The 25,654-nt window shown below is 41.6% G+C and overlaps 1 protein-coding gene across 1 annotated transcript in view; it reads left to right on the top strand.

Annotated features, from left to right (window-relative positions):
- The window catches only part of LOC147701391 (alpha-tectorin-like), an 89,173-nt gene that overhangs the window by 40,108 nt on the left and 23,411 nt on the right, over positions 1 to 25,654 (top strand). Inside the window, exons 4-6 of the mRNA XM_086930075.1 lie at positions 1,872 to 1,913; positions 9,085 to 9,123; positions 24,434 to 24,564. Of these exons, the coding sequence (XP_086786201.1) occupies positions 1,872 to 1,913; positions 9,085 to 9,123; positions 24,434 to 24,564 (212 nt within the window). The remainder of the gene's footprint in view (positions 1 to 1,871; positions 1,914 to 9,084; positions 9,124 to 24,433; positions 24,565 to 25,654) is intronic.

Here is a 25,654-nt window from a genome sequence, read left to right as displayed (position 1 = left end):
AGTAAGGACTCTTGCAGCGCTGCCCTACATCAAAATAAAAGGAATGCGCTGTATTTATGAGATGTGGTGCATATCTGTCAATTTCACCTGCTCTGGCGCACAATGGGCTGCCATGCGCCAACGCAGGCACAGTTGCACAATGGTGCATAGGTTCCATTGTTGCAGGGCTGATTGATTTTGTGCAGGAAGAGACACCTTCCTGCACAAAATAAAAAAATTCAGGCGATTTCCTCATACTATGTGTGCTTCAGAACTCAGCAGACATAGAAAAAGGGAAAAAATGAGGATACATGAAAACATTTCTCTTTGTTGTGCCTCCCTAACGCCACCCCAGGGGTAGAGTTAGATTCTGATGCATTCCCAGGTTTACGATCTCTCGTAAATCTGGGAATGTGTTAGATTCTTTAAGTGTTGTATTGGAACACCCACTGCAACACCCAGGGAACGCCCTTTCATGCAGTGTTGTGAATGAAAGGGGCACATACTTACAAGACCATGAATAGCCACATAAAGTTGCTTTATTTAGCCTTGTAAATATGCCATGGCACATTGCGCCACGGTACCATAAAAAAAGTGACGTTCCTTCGGCATGTAGAAACAGCAATTTGGTGCTACTTTTAATATTTGTAGAAAATGTCTGCCTTTTCTGACTCTGCAATAACCTCCCACTTGTTTCCATGCTATAATGTGGTATTTTATTCAGTTTGTAATATGGCAATAGAACATTAAAATCACTCTGAATCCGTCAGATATATGTGAGGTTCTTCGATTGCCAAATATTAGAACATTGGAATGTTGGGAGCTCCATTGAAAGCAATGGAGTGCTCCGGGCTTATAATGGCTGGTATAAGCCTGGAGCTCCAACATTCCAATGTTTCTTTGTTCACAGCTCTGGCTGTGAACAAAGGCTTCATGGAGCCTGAGGGGATTCCAATCCCCTCACGCTTCCAAAAGGCTTTGTTTTTTTGTTAGAACATTCTGTCCTCTAGTGACAGAATGTTCTAATAGCCTTATAGCCCTTCATAGATGGGCTATACCGCTATTAAAGTCCCTCTCCCTTGTTAAAGGCCCTCGCCTTCGGCTCGGGGCCTTTAACGCTGGAGAGGGCCTTTAATATCCGGTATAGCCCTCTACGGCGGGCTATAAGGCTATATTGAATGTTTTTTGTGTACATAATTGAGGCTATTTTTGCTTCTCATTGAACATTTTGACTGCGAGACAAAAATGTACTCCACCAAATGATTCTCTATACCCAAACACCCTGCACATCTCTTTCAATTCTCTTGTCCCTGCTGCAGGGGCCTAAAAGAACATTACTGGGATAATGTGCTCCCTTGATTGCACTTTGCATACCCACAGAGTTCTCCCTTTAAACTATTAATGGACAGAAAATGCCTCATTTCCAGGATATCCATTGTCAATGTAACTTTTTGTTATACCAGTTTGTCAAAAACAATAATTCATGATTAAATACCACGAAAACAGTCCACATACTAAAACTAGTCAAGGTTTCTGACTTGATACATACTAATAAGAAGGAGTACATTTGTGGTCATGGAAGAATTGTGTGTCTTACTCTTTCGCCTCACCTTATAACAACACCCCTTAGTGGGGAAGAGTTAGGATGCACTGAATTAAGAGGTGTGCCCATACACTAGTCACCATGCAGATGGTTTTCATGATATGCAATGCCTGCAGAAGCGCCCCATAATTAATTTGTGATAGAAATTGAAAGCCTAAAGGGTGACATAATTTCACATCAGCAAACCTGTCAAACTCTTTAGTTCACACTCACTATGCTTATTCTAAAGGACTTGATGAGAAGCCTAAATGCAGATGTTCTAAACTTCACTTTTCCATGTGTCTCTTAGGATGGACATCAGGTGGAGTCGTAACTGGAGGAGGACATACAGGTATAAACGAAAGAAGTAAATTATAAGAATACAAGGGTTTATATGTATGTATGTAATTTGGTTTGAGTTCAATTGCGTTGATAAGGACAAATTAGCGACCACATTGTGAGCAAGAAAGATTCGGGGGGAAAAAGATAAGCTATCATTACGCTAAGAGGTAGAAAGAAACGGTCAGATTTAGACTTTGAAGGAGGGTTACTCTGTCACAAACGAGATTGATATCCTCTAAGCCTTAGGGCATAGCGTAATGACCGTTGCTGTTGTGACAGTTTAACCTGTCTGCCAAACTCTAAATTAGTCCCAAAGTCATCATTGTTATCAACTTAAAAAGGAATAATCTTCCTTATTGGACCTTGTGCACAGTAAAAAGTTGCTGGCCTTAAGCCTCTGAAAAACTTCCACGAAATGACACATTTTTGCACATCTGTCTGCCACCTCACCTTCAAAATGGATTCAAGGATGCATTTTGTGCTAAAAGATAGTAAGGGCAAGAACAAAAGCTACTCGGGTTAATTTTGTGTGCAGTGTTCCCATGCTTCTGCAGTAGTATTTTACCCAAACTAAACCTTGTTACAGTAACATGTAGAAATAGAAATGTGGCGCCATTATCATTATTTGTTGAGAATTTCTACCCTTTGAAACTCAGCGGTAACTTCCCAGTTGTTTCAATGCTGTAAAGGGGCATTAACTTTATTTTGGAATATGGTAATGGGACATTTAAAAACAACTGCAGTCAATCAGATATATGTGATGTTCTCCAATTAGCAAATACTTAATGAAGGGGGGTGGGAGCACCCTGTCGCTCGTCACAGCGCAGTTTTGACCCCTTTGCATCCTGGTAAATGCAGTTCATTCGCACTTTCATATCGTTGGTTGTTTCAACCATTGTTGGTTCTGGCAGTGCAGATATCTCTAGACACTAGTGTTTCTGGGTAACGCCCGTCATCAGTAGAGAGCATGTTGTAATTTAGAAGCATGGAAAAGTCTTTGGGGGTTGCTGTGAAGGTGCCCAAGTCGTCGCAGGTTCATGTACCTCTCCAAGGCACACAGGTGCTACACCGGAGAGCTCGTCAGCTCGTAGCAATTAGCATATGAAGGGGGGTGGGAGCACCCTGTCTCTCGTCACAGCGCAGTTTTGACCCCTTTGCATCCAGGTAAATGCAGTTCATTCGCACTTTCATATCGTTGTTGTTTCAACCATTGTTGATTCTGGCAGTGCAGATATCTCTAGACACTAGTGTTTCTGGGTAACGCCCGTCATCAGTAGAGAGCATGTTGTAATTTAGAAGCATAGAAAAGTCTTTGGGGGTTGCTGTGAAAGTGCCCAAGTCGTCGCAGGATCATGTACCTCTCCAAGGCACACAGGTGCTACACCGGAGAGCTCGTCAGCTCGAAGCAATTAGCATATGAAGGGGGGTGAGAGCACCCTGTCTCTCGTCACAGCGCAGTTTTGACCCCTTTGCATCCTTTGCAGACGGGCGTTACCCAGAAACACTAGTGTCTAGAGATATCTGCACTGCCAGAACCAACAATGGTTGAAACAACAACGATATGAAAGTGCGAATGAACTGCATTTACCAGGATGCAAAGGGGTCAAAACTGCGCTGTGACGAGAGACAGGGTGCTCCCACCCCCCTTCATAAGCAAATACTTAATGGTTTTGGTATAGATAATTGAGGTTATTTTTGTTTCTCATTGAGGATTTTGTCTGTGAGACAAACAAATACTCCAAAAAAGGATTCTTTATACCCAGGCACTGTGCACATTTCTTTAGATATAGTATTCTCTTGTCCCAGCTACGGGAGCCATGAAGAACATTAATGGGTATTATAGGCTGCCTTGACTGCACTTTGCATATCTACGGAGTTTTACCTTTGGACTAGTAAGGGAGAGAAAAGGCCTAATTTCCAGGAAATCCACTGTCTATATAACTTTTTGTTTTAACAGTTTGTCAAAAACTATAATTTATGATGAAATACCACAAAAACAGTTCACTTGCTAAAATAAGTCAAGGTTTTTGGCATGATAAATAGAAATACGGAGGGGTCAAAATGTGGATAGCTGAATTAAGATCTCTCTCTAGCCACCTGACTTTCCGGAAAACTTTAAAAACCTATCTGTACCCTAACAAATAGTGCCCTGTAGTTTCCTATTTTTAGTTTGGACATACAATTTAATCAGAACTCTCCTTGTTGCGGCAATAGCGCGGAGATACCCCTCCGGGGGTCTAGTCTGGCGCTTTATAAGAATATAAATAAATAAATAAATAAATAAATAAATAAATAATTGTGTGTCCTACTCTTCACCCCACCTTATTACAACACCCCTTAGTGGGGAAGAGTTAGGATGCACTGAACTAAGAGGTATTCCATACATTAGTCACCATGCAGATGATTTACTTGAGATGCAAAGCTTGCGTAAGTGCCTCAAAATTAATTTGAACTAGAAATTGAAAACTAAAAGGCTGACAAAATATTACATCAGCAAACGTGTCAAACCCTTTACTTCACACTCAGCTAGCTTATTCTGAAGGACATGAGGAGAAGCTTTAAATGCAGATGTTCTAACCTTAACTTTTCAATGTGTCTCTTAGATTGGACAGGAGGAGGAGGCGTAGGTATAAACGAAAGAAGTAAATGTTAAGAATACAAGGGTTTAGATGTATGTATGTATTTAGATAAGAATTCAACTGCATTGATTAAGACAACTAAGTGCACACAGAGTGAACGTGAAATTTTTACGAAAAAGATAAGCCATCATCAAACTAAGAGGTAGAAACAAAGAGCCAGATTTAGAGTTTGATGGATAGACACTCTAGGCCATATGTATCAAGCCTTTTGCGATTCGTTAAGGCCGAAATTCGCAGAATTTCGGCTTTAGCGAATCACAAACGGCCTTTTTACCGATTTTGTAATGTATGAACAATTAGCAAAATAAGGAATCGCAAAAAATTGAGATTCCTTATTTTGCTTAAGTATTTAAGGAATCGCAACTTTGCGATTCCTTAAATGCTATATATGAAGCTTTTTAGACTTGCGATTTCAGGTTTAGGAATCGCAAATTACCACCAACTTGTAGTTGGTGGTAATTTGCGATTTCTTGTAAATATGCACAATTGTGCATTTGTGAGGGTGGCATATGATGCACATACATGCCCATTGGGCATGTATGTGCGCCATATGCACACACATGTAATTTACAGGGGTGCAGCAGGGTGTCCATGAGACACCCCTGCACCCTTGCAATAATCCTCAAATTGCGATTAGCAAATTGCGAAATCGCAATTTGAGAATTATTTCGCAATCATTCCCATGGGCCTCCTGGCCCATAGGAATGCATTGGAAATTATTCCTTAATTGGGAATTCGCAAAATGCTAATTCGCAAATAAGGAAGATTAAGGAATCGCAAAAAAAAGCGATTTTCTTCATACATACCATTTTGCGATTCCTAAATAGCGATTCCTTAAAAATCGCTATTTAGGAATCGCAAAATGGAACTATGATACATATGGCCCTCTGTCACAAGCATGACGGATATCCTGTATGCTTTATGACATAGCTTAATATCCGTCACATTTGTGACACTGTAACCTGTCTGCCAAACTCTAAATTAGTCCCAAAGTGATCATTGTTACCAATGTCAAAAGGAATTTTCTTCCTTAGTGGACATTACACAAAGTAAAAAAGTTGCTTGTCTAAAGTTTCTGAAAAACTTCAATGTAATTACTCATTTTTGATCACCACGCATTTCTGACACCTCATGTTCAAAATGGATGCAAGGATGCATGTTGTGCTTAAACATAACGAGGACCATGCCAACAGCTACTTGGATTCAATTTGGGTGCATTGTGCCCAGGCTTTTGCAATAGTATTTTACCCAAACTAACCCTTGTTTACACAATGTGGTATAGGGACATAACCGCAGGCATAGCACATAATGATTGTAACATGATATTCCTGAAGGTATGCAAGATTACACTGGTGTGAATGAATTTTTGTCCGGGCTTACTTTCAACACTTTAATCGAATATACAGTGCTGAAGAAGTTCCAGTAGTATGTATGTATTTGCATGGTTAATGCGTGAACACGCCACTGGCCTTTGGACAAAATCGTGGCAGTGGTCATGGGAGGCTCTTGGTCCATCTGGCCTTCGACCTGGTGGCCACTTGCATTAGGCCTATCATCAGCTCCTGTCACCGCAGTGCACAGCCCAAGTGTCTTTTTTGGCGCTTTGTAAACAAGCATACTTCTCTTGTTCCTCAACAGCTGAGCCTCTACTGCCCTCTTGTAGAACAGACTCGGCTTCAAAGTCATTTGACCGGTTCATTGATCAGCCAATAATAATGGCCTTTTTGTCTTCATTCTCATTTTCAAGTTAATACACCATCCCTCACTCTATGGTGTTGCTGATCCCACTATCATCTGCCATTTGGGCGACTGCTCCTATTCTTATACATCTTCCTCACTCTGGCATGCTCTTCCTGCAGCACATTTCACTATTTCTGACCACCTAACCTACTGAAAACCTCTAAATACCTTTTCCTTTAAGGCCCTAATTTAGATTGGAAGATATTCAGCCAGAGTTACCAATTAAGGCTTGTATGTTCCTCCCAGTTCCCAGAAATAGTGGGGCATATTATCAAGGGGGTTTATCTCAGCTTTTTTGGCTTTAAAGGCCAAGAAAGCGGAGATAAAATTATCTCCCTATTACCTAGCTGTCGCTAACACCACAGCTAGTAGGAGATAGCGACCATCTTGGGCCCCGCTTTGCATGTCAGTGAAATTTATCACTAATGACATGCAAAGTGGGCGTGCCAAGATGTTAGCGACTGGAAACAGTCGCTAACATCGCTATCTCCTATTACCAACTTTTGAAGATATTCGCGCTAAGCGCGATTATCTCCAAAAGCTAACACCTGCCCCTGAGCAGTTCTTAGCCATGTTATTCAATGGTAGGTGGATAACATGGCTAAGAGCATTAGCTCGGTAATGCATGAATATCGCTGACTTTTCAGCGATATTCATGCATTTCGGACGATTTTTATCGCTTAGGAGATAAACCTTGATAATAGCAGGGTTCCTAAGCGATAAAAATATTGCCGCTAAGCCAACATAGCGATAATTATCGCTAGCTGTTGGTAATATGCCCCAGTGTTTTTTCGGCCCGGAATGGCAAATAACATGCTAGACATTTTTAATACACATTCAGCAGGTGGTAAAAACGAGGCAAATGATTATGGTTTTATCAGGTGAAATCCGCTACACAGTAAAACTCCCTATCGGGCATGGTGGTGTCCCTCTGTGGATACCGCGCCTCCTCAATCATAATGAGGCCCTTATACCTGTTGATGGACTCTCAGACATTGGTTTGGTTTTAAACCAGGACACCTCTGGGTAAATGTGCACATTTACACACTGATAACTCAGTAGATCACTCTAATTGCATTGTAGTTTTGATAAAGAATTTCGGTCGTACTATTGAATTCTGAGGGAAGTCATGAAAGTGGGACCATCTTGAAATTGGTTGCCTTGCCCCTAAAAATCCATGCACAAAGAATGAATGGAGAAAAACGAAAGCAAACATCCCTAATCTGTGCAGTTCTTCAAGGCTTACCTATCATTCAGCTACTTTTCTTTGTCTGCAGCCTCTAAGTGATGACAAGACAACACAAGCTTAACACACCATGGGGTATAATTATAATAAAGTGGTGAAGCGATTTGTTAAGCCAAGGAGGCTAACATCACGCTACTTCATTTTAGAAACACAGGGCTGCATCATATTTATTCGAATATGGGGTAGACCCTCTTTTCCTCCTGAGCTGATGCTAAGTTTAGCAGGCTAGCACCAACGCAGGCACACTTGCATTATAGTGCAAGAGGGCCTATGTTGAGGGGAAGATTGTTTATGTGCAGGAAAATCCCTCTTCCTGCACATAAACAATCTTTAAATGTCATTTTCTAACTTCTATATATGCTGCACACATGAAAACAGCACAATGAGGAGAAATTAAGCATTTCTCCTTCTTTCGCCTGTGTAAGACGAGGTTTTCTCTGGTCTTAATTTTTTGCGCTGCCTCCTATTTGCACTAGCCTTGTAAATGGGGGCAGTGTCAATATAAATGGGTGTTGCGATGGAACGCCGACCACAACACCCATTGCCCCCCTTTCACACTACATACAGCGTGAAAGGGTGCCTTATTAGAAAGGCGGTACAAAAGGGGGGTGGTGATGGATGGAGCATCTGAACCAATCAAACACTCACACCCACTCACACCCAGTCAACAGATCTGGGTTTAATCCATCACCGTTCTTTAGCCCACTCTGCCACCCCAGTTCAGACATGGCCATATGCAAATCAGTCTGACCCTGTGCCTCATGGGAACAGTCCAGCCCGAACTGCCAAGCCATGCCTTCCCTGGACCGGAAACAAGCTTCCGAGGATTGGTTTCTGGCATTTCAGCCGTCTTCAGTCCGGCTTGCTTGAATCCAGTGGCAAAGTGAGCAAGGGACTCATGTCTGAGTATACCCTGCCAACTTATGGCAAACAAAGCGGTACAAAAGGGGGGTGGTGATGGGCGGAGCATCTGAACCAATCAAACACTGACACCCAGTCAACAGATCTGGGTTTAATCCATCACCGTTCTTTACAAGGCAGCATTAGGCCACATTAAGTGGCTTAACGCTACCTTGTAAATACAGTGAGGCCCCTATCGCCATCACAACAACACTAAAAAGTACATTGTGGTGGTGATAGGGGCTTGTAAATGTGCCCCCATGAAGTCAATGAAAATTTATATACATGAGTATCACAGTCCAAGCACAATAAAACTTCAACATTCCACAAATGATTCTTTTAAACCCCCCTCTCTGACTCAGGTAAATCTATCAGAATCAAAAATGGGAATGCACTGAATACAATTCTGACATGTACACTACAGTTCCCACTACTGTGCTTTGCACAGTATACCATAATGATGAATAATGTCAAGAACACTTGTGAATAAAAGTTTGTCAGAAAACCTTATTCATGATTAAATAGCACTAAAATCATGGACTTTATAAAATAAAATAAATCAAGGTTTGAGAACCAGCCAGAATATGAAAACTTGGAACAGGAAAATCAGCCTTGTTGCAGATTTTCCACATTTAACTTTTCTTTGTGTCTTTTAGTTGGTGGAACTGGAATGACAGCAGGAGGAGGACCTGGAGGTATAATCTACAGATTATATATGTATATGTATACAGAGGTATGTGTGCAACTGTATTGATAGAGGGGCTTATTAGGAGTACTGTGGTGCTGGGACCACTGTACTCTTGGTGACGGTCCATTTACTGCCATCCTTGTATGTCTGTGCCCTCTATTTCAAGTGTGGCGGTAGGACCTCCACAGAACTGCTACCACTGCCAGGTCCAGAGTCCTGTGATAGTGGCGGTGCAGATTTGAGGCCCATTGAATTATAACCTGTCTTCCAAACCTTTTCATGGCTCTGAGCCCGCTATGAAACGTTTGGGGAAAGGTAGCAAAAAGGGGTTCCCAGCAGAGGCCCTTGGAAAATCTGCCCATTGGGGGGTGGGTGCAGGGGGCTAAAGTTTTGCCCCCCAACAATTCCATGCTCCTGCATGCACTGTGTGGCATGCAAAACATGGTGCATTTCACACAGTGCACCGAATGTAGCAGCGGTCCCACAGTGGCAGCAAGACTGCTAGCTGTAATCCTCAGTCAAAGCATGCCACTGCCATGGGACTGCCACTGCACTTCCCACCCACTCTGTATCCAACTGGGAATCCGGTGAGCAGGTTCCCCCGCAGGTTTGGCGGTCCTCCTGTGGGCGCAGCTCTTTCGGTCCTACTGGAGGACCGCCAAACCCATAATCAGGCCCTTAGACAATTAAGCACACGCAGTGTGAATGTGCAAATTGTAGGAAAAAAGATAAGCCATTCTTAAACAAGGAGATAGAGACAAAGGGCCTGATTTAGAGTTTGGCAAGGGGTTACTGTCACAAACATCGTGATGCCCTGTCTGCCTAATCACAAGTGGCACAGAATATAATACACTTGTAATAGGGCAGACTGCATATCTGTTACATTTGTGACAGAACAACCCATCCACCAAGTCAGGTCCAAAGGCATCATTTTTTGCCAATGCAAGTTGTAAAATTCTTTCTTTGTGGCACTTGTGCAAAATATGAAGTTGCTACTCTTAAGTGTCCATGTGAAACCTGCAATATTTATTCCCACAATTGAATGTTCAAATATTAGGCAAAATTGTTCAATATTACACATCATGCCACCTCTTTTCTACAAAGGATGCATGACTGAATTTTGTGCTAATTAACTGTGCAAAATCAGAAGTAACGTGACCATTGGTACTGCAGCAAATTAAGGTAGGGACTTAAAATAAAAACCCCTGGATAAAAATTTTAAAAAATAAATAAAAACAGTTTAACATATACATCAATATAAATGAATGCAAACAAATTAAATAGTATGTATTTATTATTCAATCCTAAAATAAATGACTAACCAATTTTGAATTTAAAAAATACTGTAATAAATGTTAATAAAAAAAAAACTAAATTACTTCTTAATTGTTTACATTGTTTTATTATTTATGAATGCACATCAAACCATGTTTTCCTTTAGGTAGAAATCTTTTTTTTTTATTTAATCTTCAGAAAAATTATTTTAATGTAATTCAATATATTTACTTAAGTTAAGGTTTTAAATGAATATTAAGTTTAATTTTTACATTATAAATATGTAAAATGAATTTACATTAGTATTTAACATAAAAATATTTCTAATATTTATTTTCGAGTTAAATAAACATCATAATTTTTCCCTATAGTTTACCATGATGGAAACTCAACCACAACTATGGAGTTACCTTATGGCAAATTATAAGGAAAATTATAAAAACAAATTATTTAACACAAAAATAAGCATTACAAATATTTTATGCTAACTATTAATTGAAAATTCATTTTATATATTTACTTTAGATGTAGAGTCAGAGCACTATTAAATAGTTATCGAAGTAAAACTTTGATTGATGAAAATACATTAATGTTCAAGTTCTTTATTGTTAAGTTTAAAATGAAAAATAAATTCCCACATAAAGAAGAAAATAATGTACATTAACAGTTAATAAACTGGTCTATAGAATTAATGAAAATGAACTTAATTTTTATCTAAAATGTATTTGTACATTATTGATTTAATGCGGAATAGGATTTAAAAATAATTTATCATTAAAAAATAAATATGTACTATTTCTATATATTTGTTTTTACATTTACTTACATGTTTAACTACCATTTTAAATAATTAAATTTAACAATATTTTCAATGGGGTTTCATTTTAAATCTCTTCCTCTATGATTTTCTATGGGAGGACCAGTGGCTTGTCTTGTGTAGTGCTGGGCTCACTATTGTTTTCTTTTTCTTTGTCAACAATAACTTACACTCAAGTGTGGTTCATATTCACAAATGTAAGTTAGACTTTGAAGTGCGTTTATTTCTTTTCACTTTGTAGCAAATTTACTGCATTAAGTATTCACAAACTCTCAAAGGAAACTTACTACAAAAGTGTAAGTTACACCCCACCCCCAATACTACAATTGGCTTACCATTGTGTGGGTGGCTGATGCCGCTCCTAAGCCACCCCTCCCCCACCGGCCTTCCCTAAATCCATCATACTCCTCCTAAATCCCATCATCTTCAGTACTAAGTTAGTCACTTTTCCCACCTACTATCTTCTGTCTCCCCGATATTTACTACTAAATCTTATGCATACATGTGCAGAGACTCTGCAGCCGTGGCAGCGAGCCCTACATATAAACGAATAGGCAAAAGTTATGTTTGCATTACATTTTGAAGTATGTTTTGTAGTAATACAAAACATACTACAAAGGGCAGTTTTTAAATCAGTTTTTGACTAATGAAAAGAAACAAACGTACTCAAAAGTGTAAACTTTCTCAAAAGTGTAAGTTACCTTTCTAAATCAGGCATGTAGCTTCATTCCACTTAGACAATTTTCAATTCTGCAAAGTGTGCCCGCTGACCTCTTTGAGACAATGGTATCAAGCTAGGAATTCTCCTCCGCATGTAAAGCATCCATTTTGACCCACTTGCTGAACTGACTTCCAACAACATAGGTAAAATATTTGACCATGACAACTGTTTTCTTTGCTACAGTTAGTTGAATCAGTGTTTTATTGAGCATTTCAGATATGTTTCCTATGATTCTCATGTCATGTCAATAGGATATATCTGCTTTTTTAATGAATTTTGAATGTATCTCAATTGTTCTTAGTTTGATTTTTCTTAGCTATGTTTTTTACAAATAGATAGCAATAGTACATTAACGGTTTAAAACATAAGAAGCACAGCACAGGGAAGAGAGTAAAGGGGTTCTCTTAATAAAAAGGAAGAGAAGGAAAATCTTATAAAAGGAGACTAGGAAGGGAAACTGGGCAGAGTTCTACTGGGTCCGTTAAGAACTAATGTGTAATGTGGTATTGAAAAAAGCAGGCAGGATAATGTTTGAGAAATAACCTGTTACAAAGGTTTCCGAATAGGAAAAAATAAAAGGTTCTGAAATCAGCAAGCATTACACTGTGTGCTAGGAAAATACAGTGGGTGTCGACAATTTATACTTCAATTTGCATTATGTTTCAATACTGTGCATAGTGTCTTCAGTGACCAAAAACCCCTCCCCGCTGGCATTGAGCAGGACATGGAGTGGCATCTGAAGCTCACATGTGACAGCGGGCAAGTTCTCCCACAAGATCAGGGAAGGTGTATCAAATTGTCCCAAATTGAGGCCACCCAGTACACATATTCCCTTTTTTCTGAGTGTAGATGTACCTTTCTTACCAGTTTAGACTTGGATGCTGCCAGTAAGTCAATCCTAAGTGCCTTAGAGGGCATTTGATAGAAAGTGTCCATATTACTGTGTGCCCACCTCCCAAGGCAGGAAAGGTGTAGTGAGACCAAACGGTTTGATTGAAATTGCACTTAGGCCTTATTGAAGCTGAAACTGCTCTAAGAATGATCCCCAGGGATAAGAACACTATTTGCGCCTGTCAGTGTCTATAAAATGGAACTTGCTACCTGCAAGGCCAGACTGAGTGAGAAAGCATGGGAGGATCTAGCTCAAGTCTGTGAGCTGGAGGATAGCGCTTAGTTTTGGTAAGTATTTAACCATCCTGGTCTTATTAGCGATAAGGACCTTGTTTTATGCCAATATATAACTGAGGATTAATGGTGCCACACTGTGGGGGGATCTATAATGATGAACAAGTGGACAAGGATGCTGCTTGAGGCGCATCCTGCTTTGGAAGACCAGACATTGTCTTTACATTAGAGGAAGTGACTAAGAGTATTCAGTCCTATCGCGTAACAAAGCACCAGGGTCAGACGGAATTCTCATGTACCTGATCCTGGACGACAATGGATTTTGGGCCCCGCTTTTGACAATGGTCCTTAACGCAACAGTGTATGAGGGTCCACCTTCATTATGGGCCTCTGCAACAATTGTTCCTATCTTCAAGAAGGGGACAAGGACAATCCTCATTGCTATCCCCCTATCGTCCTGATCTCGTTAGGTTCTCCACAAGACCAAATTCCCCCTTTGATACAGAAAGAGAGGTCAAATGAACTCCTTCCAACACTACGAAGGATATGTGACCAATCCCTTTTAACTGGTATGGTCCCAAGAGACTGGAAGAAGGCTTGGGTCACCCTTCTCCTGAAGAAACCCTTGGCAGATATACAAGAGCCCAGCTACTATTGCCCTACATCAAGACTCCCCTTTCCAATTAAGATACTAGAAAAATGTCTCAAAAAGATCGTGGCAGTTTTTCTGGAAGAAAATGATCTGCTCAAACCAGAACAGATGGGTTTTAGACCAGCTCATGGAAAAGAGTCTGCATGAATCCTAGCATCAAATAAACTGAGGATGCAAGTTGACGGTGGTCATGGTTCTAGGACAGTTCTGGTCCTATTGGACCTATCGGCCACATTTTACACCATCAACCACGTAATTCTGCTGGCATGTCCAAAAGAGATTGGAATAAAATGGTTTTAAACCATAGCTATCAGAAAGATGCCAAGTAATAACTCTCCCGCCTTATGCATCCAAACCAAGCATAAAGAACGTCAGATCTCTGACCTGAGTCTCATCCTGTTCAATAGTTGTTAAAGGCTTCGGCTGATCTTGTTTAAGTCATTTGGGATACCATTTGTAAATTATGCAGACAATACCTGTTAGAAATGGGATTTATGGTTGGCTAGGGCTTGCGCCTAAGCCAGGCAGAAACCACCACTCTAGTCAGGGCAAGGGAGTTACACGCTGAAGATAAACCCTGCTCGCCCCCTTTGTAGCTTAGCACAAGCAGTCAGGCTTATCCCAGAGGCAATGTGTAAAGCGTTTGTGCAACACACACACAGCAGCAACACACTAGGCATACCACAAAAGAAACTCCACACAAGGTTATATATAAAAATAACCTTTATGTTATCCAAAACACATTAGAATAGTAATCACACAATATAATTGTGCCAACTGGCACTAGGCAATATTTACAGGGGATTATATACACATGACAGGGCCAAATGGGCCACTGTCATACCATCACAAAGCACAAATAGTAAAGGTAGACCACAACCAGTAATTACTGGCAAAATACTGTGCTCAGCACTATAAACCCTGCAACATAAATCATATTATGCAATCAGCATCAGCTTAGGCGTAAAACACATTATGCGCCAACCTCATAAGTATAAAACACAGTATGCAATAACCTCATACGCATAAATCATGAGAGGCATAAATCATGGTGCATACATCACATTTATCATAGGCACCACATAAATCACATAAGGGCCTGGCGCCCCACCAACCTAACACTGACCCCCTGGCCAACTGGCCTTGTCTCTGGGGCTCAAGTGCCCTATGTCCAATTGCCCTGGGGCAGGGCAAGAGTGTATCTCACTCCTTTCTTATTGTGCAGACCAGAAATGCCCCCAAAGAAATAATAGCGCTGACACCACTGTGCCACCTGGGTCCCCACTGGGACTCTCCAATAAATTAGCCCAACGTTGCCCGCTACGGCGACACAACTGAAGAACAAAACAGCACTTGCGCCACTGTGCCACCTGAGCCCCACTACGGGACTCTTAGAACAAAAAGTGACCCCTTGGTGCAGCTGCCTGCTACGGCGGTGCAGCTATGAAGATAAATGCGGCCCTGGCACTAATTGTGCGGCTGCAGTCCCACTCCGGGGCTCCTCAATAGATTATGGCTCCCGGACCCATTCACTGGGGCTCCGTGCAGGCAAAGAACAAAGGGGTGCCACTGGCGGCACCGACATTACTTCAGTGTAGCCCCACTCACCGGAACTTGTCTGGGGGGCTCACCTCTCTTCACTCCTCCGGGCTCAAGGGACACGCGGAGCTCTCTACTCAGGTCACGAGGGCCCCCATGCAACAACCGGCTGCACCTCCTCTGGACTCCACTCTGGGGGAGAGAGGTGCAGAAATGGAGCCCATAAGGCTCTCGTGCTGGACTCTTGCACTTGTCAGCAGGCCCAGCCCACACTCAGGCGCGGGTGCCTGACTTCCGTTTTCGGTGCTCCTTCTTGAAGCACCACAATGCGGGTGGTCACCCACTCCGGAGCACACGAACAGCGAGGTGGGCACCCGCTCGCCTAGGAGGCCAATGCGAGGTGGGCACCAGCCAGAAAGGCCAAATTGCGGGGTGGGCACCCGCCATCAAACAAGCATAAAAGCAGGATGGATTCCCGCTGGAGAGCACAAAATATGCGGGGTGGGCAGCAGCTCTCCCAAACAAGCGAATGAGCGGGGTGGGCATCCGCCAGGAAACACCAAATGTGGGGTGGGCACCCGCTTGTATAAGGTGCATGAGAGTGGGGTGGGCTCCTGCTCCGATCATCAGAAATGCGTGAGAATCCCCATGTCTAAATGGGCTGCAGCTCCGCGCAGCGAAGCTCACGCTCTCCTCTTGTAAAGTCAGAGCGCCCATGAGGCACTGGATTATAAAAGAAAATGTCCAAGGGGCACAGCTGGGCCCAGGGAGGCCTGCGCACATGTCCCTCCAGCAGGGAGGCTAGCCCTTGTGGTGGTTCCTCCTAGGCCCCCTGCAGCAGCAAGCCCCGGGAAGTACAGGAACAGCACCCAAAAGCACAACCTTTCATGGGGTCACATGACCACATGGGAATTACGTGCAGTGCAAACAAAACAAAGTGTGTAGTGATTAAAATCGAGTTGTGGGGAGAAGAATTTTTTTTTATTAGGAATATCACCCCACACACTAATCTAAAAACAGAACAGTGCAAGAGGCAGTATTAACAAATAACTGTGCTTAATAAGGCCTTATTAATCGCAGTTATTTGTTAATACTGCCTCTTGCACTGTTCTGTTCTTAGATTAGTGTGTGGGGTGATATTCCTAATTAAATTTTTTTCTTCTCCCCACAACTCTATTTTAATCACTACACACTTTTTTTTGTTTGCACTGCACTTAATTCCCATGTGGTCATGAACTAAAGAACGTACAACGTGTTCTTCTTTTCTTGGGGCTCTGGTTTTTGATCCCATTGAGTGAATCTCCCCTGGTTTTGAAGGTTAGTCTCTATGATCAAGAGACATATCATCCATATGGGTGGATAACAAAATGATAAGATTGATCACAGCGACAATTGATGGGAATCCAAGCTACTGCTCAATTATTTCCTCTTGTTCATAACACTCCTCTTTCTTTGCTTTTTTATTTTTTTCACTTACTTCTTGGAGTAGGCTGTGGTACTAGGTGGCATTGCTTATATCAGACCCCCAGTTCTGTTGGTTATTGTTATTGTGTAGATAGGGGATTGGAATTGAGGCAGGTCTTTAAAATATCCCTTGAACCTATTTCTCTCTGTTGTGTTTTTGACTCTTTTAATTCAAAGACAAGCCTGACCAGCTTTGTTGTCTCTTCAAATTTTACCAAACGCCCTTACTATTTTTAAGGTCTGTTGCTTTTTAAAGGCTGCATTGAGAGTAAGATATTTTATGCTTGGTTAATTATGCGACTAGCCTCTGTACTTCATATGTGAGCTGTTTTACAATATTTTATGCAAGCCTCATTTTTATCCCGTAACATGTATCTTACCTGCTTTTATGTATTTTCATCATCAAGTCAACTTTATTTCGGTTTGTTAATGAACCATAAAAGTACATAACAGTTAAAAAAAAGCAATACATTTGCAACTCATCCAATGCATTGTAGATCTCAATTAGCATATTTACAATAATCGGTTGACGTGCGGTTATAATGTGACAATAAAGACATAACAATAGGATACAAAAACTAAGAAATTTCCTTTAAAACAGATAAAAAACTAATTATTACTAAGACGGAGCCATCCACCCACAATAAGCGGGTTACTACACATGGATCAGTCTTCGTCTAGTTAACCACATCGAGAACAAGAATTTGGAAATAGCAGTAACTATCAATGCATCAGTATCAGTTTTTAAAATTCTAAAATAGTCTATATAGTTCATCAGTCCTAGGTTAACACATAACTGTATAATCCATTTTTTCCTGCTGACAGAATATGCAGGACAAAACAAAATTACATGGATTAGAGATTCATTTGGGTCATCACAACCTGGACAAGGACGAGCTAGACCCAATTTCCATTTATCAGAATAGGAATAGAGGGGTAATGTACCATATCTGAATTGTAGAAACAATTTTTTTGCTAAGACAGGTTCTATAGCATCTAACTCTTTCTCAAAACTGTAAACACTCTTAAAGTGCAAGAAACTGTCGGTGAGACTAGATGGCCTGGCTGTTCGAAAGACCACTTCAAGGTTATGATGTTTGATAGACTCAGCCAGGGTTCTCTTTGAGATAGATTTGCATGTGTCCTCCGGATTAGACCAGAGATTCTCCATGCCGATCTTGGACGCATGCCCCCTTATAAAAGATAACCACTTTATCCTCCCCACACCCGGGCGAGCCATGACTATTTTTAGTTCTTCTCTATAACACTCAAGCTCCGGGACACTCCACAGTCTACGCCAGTAAAGAAGCGGGCGTGAGGCAATTACTTCTGCAATTGGCCTCAGATTTGTATCCAGCCTTAGTGGGACTAGGGGGGTGTTAGTGGGTAAGGAGAGCAGTTGTCTAAGGAATTTGTTCTCTGTTATACTAATCTCGTTCGCTGGACAATGGCCCCAGAGTTCTGCCCCATAAAGGGTAGAAGATCTGGTTTGTACCTTATATATTTCCAGCGGTACACTGACCAGCTTGTGAACACAAGATTTCTGCACTTTAAGGATACCCCCCATGGACTGAGAGAGGGTCAGATTAGCCTTAGTCATTTGGGTTTCCCAACTCATTCTATCATTTAATGTCAGTCCTAGATAGGTAAAATGGTTTACCCTTTCCAGGGCTCGTCCATCCATAGTTAGACAAGGGCAATTAGTTGTAATGCCATTAAACACCATGTACTTAGTTTTATCTATGTTTATTACCAGATTCCTGTCCCTACAGAATTTGGTAAATTGATCTAACACCCGCTGCATCCCCATAGGTGTTTTTGAGAGTAGCAGGGTGTCGTCCGCAAACATCAGTGCAGGAAATTTACCACCAGCTAAGTTAGGAGCATCAATGTTTTGGACACTAGTTAAGTCATCAACAAGGCCATTTAAAAAAAGGGAAAATAGCGTAGGGGCCAGTACACATCCCTGCCTAACTCCCTTCTCAATGGGAAAATCTCTTGTTAGCTGGCCATTTTTGCCATAGCGAACTTTTGCATAAGTGCCGTCGTGGAGTCTTTGGAATTGGAGACATAGATAGGGTGGTACCCCCATTGTTGTTAATATGCTCCAAAGTTGATTTCTGTCCACCATATCAAATGCGGATTTTAAGTCCACAAATGTCAGGTAGAGGCTCCCCCCTTCCATCACCACATGCTTCCAGTAAAGAACCTGGAGCCGTAGTAGTTGGTCAATGGTCGAGGTTTTAGCACGGAACCCTGCTTGCAAGTGGGAGAGGATGTTGTTCTCACTAATCCAATCTTGCAAGCGTTGCAAAAGCAGTTTGGCATAGATTTTTTGAGTAACGTCAATTAGACTAATTGGTCTATAATTTGACGGGGCCAGCGGAGAACCCTTTTTATAAATCGGAATTATTTCGGCCCCCAGCCATGTGCTAGGAAGCTCTTGACCGTCAAGAATGGCATTAAATATGACGGTCAAGTAGGGAACCCAGATCTTCGGCTCATCTCTAAAAAGATCACCAGGGATCTTGTCCAGCCCAGGGGCCTTGTTACTTTTTAACCCTTGAACTGCAAGGGTCACTTCCGACATAGTAAAGGGAGGGGTGGGGCATTCTAGACTCGGTCTCAAAAGCGTTTTAGGGGACAGATTATGGGCGGGAACGGTGTTAGAATAGAGATCACCAAAATATGCACACCAAGCTTCCTCGGCTATATTGGGATCAAGTTTTACCTTCCCTTCTGCTTTCCCTGTATGGACCAAATTCCAAAAGGTTCGGGCGTCTTTCGTTATTAACGCTTGTTTGATGGCCTTCCATTTCTCTGCTTCCCATTCAGATTTTGCATGAGAAAGGAGATTCTTATAAAAATTCCTTGCGGCCAAAATATTAGCCCTATGACCTGATTTGATGGCAGAAACTAGGGTGGTCTTCGCCTTCCTGCAAGACTGATTGTACCAGGAATTTGTAGTACGTGCCTGTCCATTAATACATTTTACAGGTTTAGAAAAACTAGCTGCTAGGGTCAGCATCAGTTCTTTATGTATAGCTAGACATTTAACATCATTGTCAGGATTGGAAGCATTTTCATACAATAAATTTAGATGCTCAAACTGGGGAATTACGCTTTTATACAGTGATGCCAGGTTATCTGGGGACGACTTAATAGAAGACCATCGGATTTTTTTACCGCCCTGTGTGATCCTAATCGCACCAGAGACCAAATCAGCCGCTTGTTGCTCCCCATCATAATTTGGGACATCCAATTCCGCAACCAATGGATAGTGATCGCTTTCGACGCGATCCGAGACATGGAAACATCGAATCAGATGCCATACAGACATACTAACCATCAAATAATCCATTGTTGACGAGTGACCCATTCCATTATAGGTACTTTTGCCAGGGCTGTCCCCCGGAAAGCGGCCGTTGCAAGCTCTAAGTGAAAAGGTATATGTCAGTGAGGTGAGCTGCATGGCCATTGAAGTCCAGTTTTTAACTGGATAGATGTTTGGGGGTGGAATCCGGCAGGCGTCATCCTCGTCTGCTGTTAGCTGTGGGACACCCATAAGTGGTTCAAAATGACAATTAAAATCCCCGCCCATTATCACCTTGGTATCAGTTGAGAAGCTATTTAGTAGGGCGGTTAAGGACTCTAGGACATGAGAAACCACCCAAAACCGGCCGTAGATAGATGTTAATAATCGCTATTTTGGGTGTGTTTCTACGGGTCAAAAGAATACACAAAATATCACAAGAATTGGTGTTAATCCTTTTGACCAAGAACCCAAGATGAACAGCCACCCATATGGTCAATCCACCGGATGGTCTGCCCCTAGGGCCTTTGGTTGCGGGCTCGGCATAAGTTACAAAGCCCAGCCTATGCTGAATAGTCCTAGCCCATGTCTCTTGAAATAAACAAATACCATGATTGTCCACATACTCACACCACTCCAGGTTCTCTAGTTTCACCACCAACCCCGCCACATTCCAAGATAACAATGACAAATTTTCATTATTGGAACACAGTTGATCAGCTGGCTTGCCTGAAGGTATAACAGTTTCCACATTGGAATCACCCACTTCTAGACTCATCTGTTTCTTCGGGATCACATAGTTGGTTACAGCGCAATTATCATCATTTGTACTAGAGGGAGAACCACCACATTGAGGAACTGTAAATGTGCAGCTCATCCTACTCTGTGCATTATCCTCCAATAGACCCCGACCCCCAACACTGGAATCTTTGGCAGGTACCTTTGCTGGGAGTCAATCGCAGCCATCAAGGCCAGAGATGGCTCCATATCTATTCGAGGTTTCTGGAGGAGTAAAAGGAATCAAATGGTCCATATTTCTATTCCGCTGGAAAAACTCATGCCCCACAGGATGTTGGTTGCGTCCGTTGGAAGGGACTAAATTCCACGCTAAATTATTCCTAGGAGGGAGAGGCATCTGCGGGTGGCACGTGTAGTTGTTGTTTGGAGGCAAATGGATGTTCCTAATGCCATTGGGATCTGGGACCCCCCCTGAGAAAAGAGCAGGAGTCACATGCGACCTTGGATAGAAGTAAGTTAGGTCGTATGGGACGATAGCGGTGTTCGAATTCATAGGGGGGCCTGTTAATATAGCCCCAACAGCTACTGGGTTTATGTATTTTATTCATGAAATATCTTTTAGCTTTGCATGTGCTTTTATGGTTATGAAGACCATTTGATTGATTGACTTGTTGATACAGCCATTGTTACGAGACTGCCACACCAGTGTGCCAGAGTACCCTTGTACTAGGCAAATCTTCAGCCACAAACATTGACTTGGTGAAGCAACAATCATACCCACTCATGTGGTCACCATAGATAATGTGTTTATATTTTGCCAAGTGTGCTTGTTTGTGAAGCAGTTGGATTAAACATTCACACATTATTATTGTACCCACCTTATCTATCATTTGCCATTTACTATGGAAGATGTTATACCACCTCTTGTTTACTAGCCTCTGGCCCCCACCACCCGAACTGAAACAATTGCTAGAAGCTTTAGAGCCATATTTGGATGCCTTACACTGGCAAGTTTGCACATAAAAAAAGAACATCTTAACACGCATTCTATGCTCAGAAGGCAGGAGTCTATTAAAGACGTTACCAGCAGAGCTGGTTAAGGTGTGGACAGGTAATGAAGATGATATCAGTGAGGGGGCGGATGTATACACCACTATGTTAAAGTCTCTAGATTAAGGTGAAATCTCTGGGAAAATCCGGGCTTCAAAGTCATATATTTTATGAAGTTACCAGAGAATCAAATGATAACTTTGTGGCAGCTCTGCAAACACTTGCAGCTACTTGTAACTGCCCTGACATTTTATGAGAGCAGTTCATTAAAAAACACGAACTGCAAAATAATTCTGAGAAGCTGCTATGTACAGAGGTGCAGGCCTTGAACCAGCTGTGCGTTTGGTGAGAGGAATTGAACGATGAATGTGATTTTTATGTGAGAGAAATGTCAGCATTGTTTGTGAATGGTGCTGACAACGAAGTGGAGAAAGTATATAAAAAGCGTTGCAAAAACCAATTGGAAATCGACTAACCTGAAAGAGCAGAACTGCTATTAAAGTACTTTAACAAATGGTGCACATGACAGTAGGGAAAATAGGGGGCATATTACCAAGCAATAGCGATAATTATCGCTATTGCTTGGTTAGAGACAAAAATTTACCGCTGAGCTGCGGCGATTTTTATTGCAAATAAACCTTGGTATTACCAAGGTTTATCGCAAATGCAATAAAAATCGGCCGCAATGTATGAATATCGCTGAAAAGTCAGCGATATTCATGCATTACCGCGCTAATGCTCTTAGCCATGTTATCCACCTCCAATTGGATAACATGGCTAAGAACTGCTCAGGGCAGGTGTTAGCTTTTGGAGATATTCGCGCTTAGCGCGAATATCTCCAAAAGTTGGTAATAGGAGATAGCGATGTTAGGAACTGTTTCCAGTCGCTAACATCTTGGCACGCCCACTTTGCATGTCATTAGTGATAAATATCACTGACATGCAAAGTGGGGCCCAAGATGGTCGGTATCTCCTACTAGCTGTCGCTAACTGGTGTTAGCGACAGCTAGGTAATAGGGAGATAATTTTATCTCTCCTTTCTTGGCTTTTAAAGCCAAAAAAGCGGAGTTAAACCACCTTGATAATATGCCCCTATGTGCCTTCGTTGTGGGAGCATGGCACACTTTGGAGATGATAAGCAATGTCACTCACATGGTCAAGTGTGTTACAATGTGGTAGGAAGGGCAATTTTGGCTAACAATGTGAAGTCATTAACAGTGGAAAGAGGTGGGTTTTACCACGCTGTCAAGTTGATTGAAGAGAATAAAGACATAGAGTGTGACAACTATGAGCCGAGCTGATAATGAATGATCCATTAGACATAATGCCGCTGTAGTTGAAGTGAAACTGGGTGGGCTGAACAAAACAAGCCTGCCATTTGCGTCATTTTGATTAATGGGCGCGAAGTGAGGGTTCTGACGCATTCTAGATCACTTTTGACTTCGATAGTGGATAAAGAGTTGCACACTTTTGGTCAAGTTGTGTTGGAGGAATCCAAAATCAATACTTTTGCAGGTGAGGGTAAGAGTGGAGGTCATAGTCAAGTTTGATGCTGAGTTTAAATTTGTGGACTGTATTATAGTGATGGGCGTTGTATATATGGATGTCTGTGTGCCTAGCAAGGGAATAGAACCAAAGAGCACGTTTGTGAACCTGCTCCTTCAGACAAAGATCAACTCAAATCCTTTTAAGGGCTAGTTGAATCAAGGTTGTCCCTAACATTTCAGGTACAACTGTGGGGGTAAGGAAACTTCTAAAAAACTATGTATGAAGTGATGAGTTCAATTCCGATTTTACACAAATTAAGCACACCATTGTTAATGCCCAAGCCATGATAGCATTTGATACTAAACATAGAAGCATCATTGTGACCGATGCAAGTAACCACTGATTAAAACTTCTCCGTCTTCAAGAAAATGGCCGAGAATTATAAAAAAGCTTGTCAGACCAATCAGGTTACATATATTTCATTGGGCACAAGTATCTTTTTTTGTGGAAATCATTTTAGCTGCCTCATTAAATACTTGGCTGCAAAGAGGCAACTGAAGGCCATGCAGTCGTCTGTACAATAGGCCTCTTTTCCTGTACACACTTTTGAACTGACTTGCCAAATTTAACCCTGTATTACTGTGCCTAAACCAAAATTACGCACATAAAAGAGCTCCGTTCTCATCTCTCGAATAGCGAATATTAAAGTTAGGCTTTTTCTGAAATTCACTTTTATGTGGGCAAGTTTTCAATTTGAACTTAGCCAGAAAAGTAGATTGGTTGAAATGCACATTTGTTGCTATATTCCTCATGTTTTATACACGTCTTTTCTACGACATCTCATGAAGAAATGGTGTAAACTTTAGCCCAATGTACAGTTACTCCTGATCATAGCATCAGGAGCCGGGGAATCTATTCACACCTGTATTTATAAAGCGTTTGACTGTGTGCATGTCAGTGACTCTTATCTCAGCCATCTCAAGGCCTAGGCCATTGAGAGTAGGGAATAATTGTAGAGCACAAGAATGACACTAACTACTCCCATGTGAGCACCACACAACAAGAGGCAATGGGGAGGCTGTGCTGAATAGAAGACATCTTCACTTTCAATGAGACATCTTTTTCTGTGGTCTAGCAAGCATCCTGTATCCCTATGGTCGAGCTGAAAGGGACTACAGCACCCCAGCAAAAGACGACGGCTTCTCAGCAGAAGTTAAGCTCTCTACTCCGTTCACCTTCTTCAACAAAAATTACCGTAGCCTCTTCGTAAGTATCTCCTCTCTCTCTTTATCTTCAGCCTCTGTGTTGTTGTTGCCTGTAGACGAGAAGGTGCAAAGTACACAGGACAGTTTCTCTGTGTAGAAATAGCAAACAACGATAATCATTGCGCTGCTAGTAATACTTTTTCAGGTTAATAACAGTTTAATATTAATATCCATATAACGCTACTATGTATAGTAATATTAAAATACGTTGTACTCTATTCAGCTGATGCTAGATTACTGTTTCAGTTTCCTATGAGGGTTGTGTGAAGTTTTGTCATGTGAGAGACATTTTGTTTGTGTTCCACTTGATTATTGGCCTACCTGTAGTTTGTGGAGTTTGCTGCTTTTCCTACACCACACAGGTGCGGTGTAATCTGATAAATTTCGGTGGCAGCTTGAGAGCAGCCAAAGGAGATTGGAAGTCCCTGTAGTAATTGTAGCAGACTAGGATCGCTGAAAGAACTTTTTTGGGGGGAGGGTTTTTTTTTGTAAGGTAGTGGGGGTATTACAAAACAAGCTCCATAGTTAAATCAAAGCAAGTAACTAAAGTACACTAAAGTAACTGACACGTACACCTAAAGTATAAAAATAATGTGCAAAATCTATTTACAACCTCCCAACTGGGTTACATTCTAAAACATAACGCAAAACATTTAAAAAGACCACCTGAAGTGGTAGCACAATCTGTAAAATTACAGTCAAAGTGTTAAAAAAGTTGACCTAGTGTTTTCGGTGCTAATCAGTCTTGACACCTACATCAGGACATTAAGGACATTTGACTCCGTATTCTATGAATAGATAACAGTGTTTTAGCATCATTGGGTACTTTATCATCTACTTTACACGTGACAGGGGAACCTCCCTTTTTTTTAAGCTTGAGAGCAGCACCATCTTTGCTTGCTTTGGTTGATGCAAGTGTTGCAAACCGAAAGAAGAACTCTCTGCAGCTCATCTCAGGCAGGAAAGTGCAGATAGTTGTGAAGTCAGGACATCAGCTGAGGGAGCCACGCGCCAATAAAGCAACAAAGGACTATGGAGTTCAGCAGTCTGCAATTAATAGTTGTGTGTCTGCTATGAACCTGCTCATAGGT

Source organism: Lissotriton vulgaris, chromosome 7 (genome assembly GCF_964263255.1).
Source record: "Lissotriton vulgaris chromosome 7, aLisVul1.2, whole genome shotgun sequence".
In the NCBI taxonomy this organism is placed as follows: domain Eukaryota; kingdom Metazoa; phylum Chordata; class Amphibia; order Caudata; family Salamandridae; genus Lissotriton; species Lissotriton vulgaris.
This window is presented reverse-complemented; position numbering and strand designations above follow the sequence as displayed.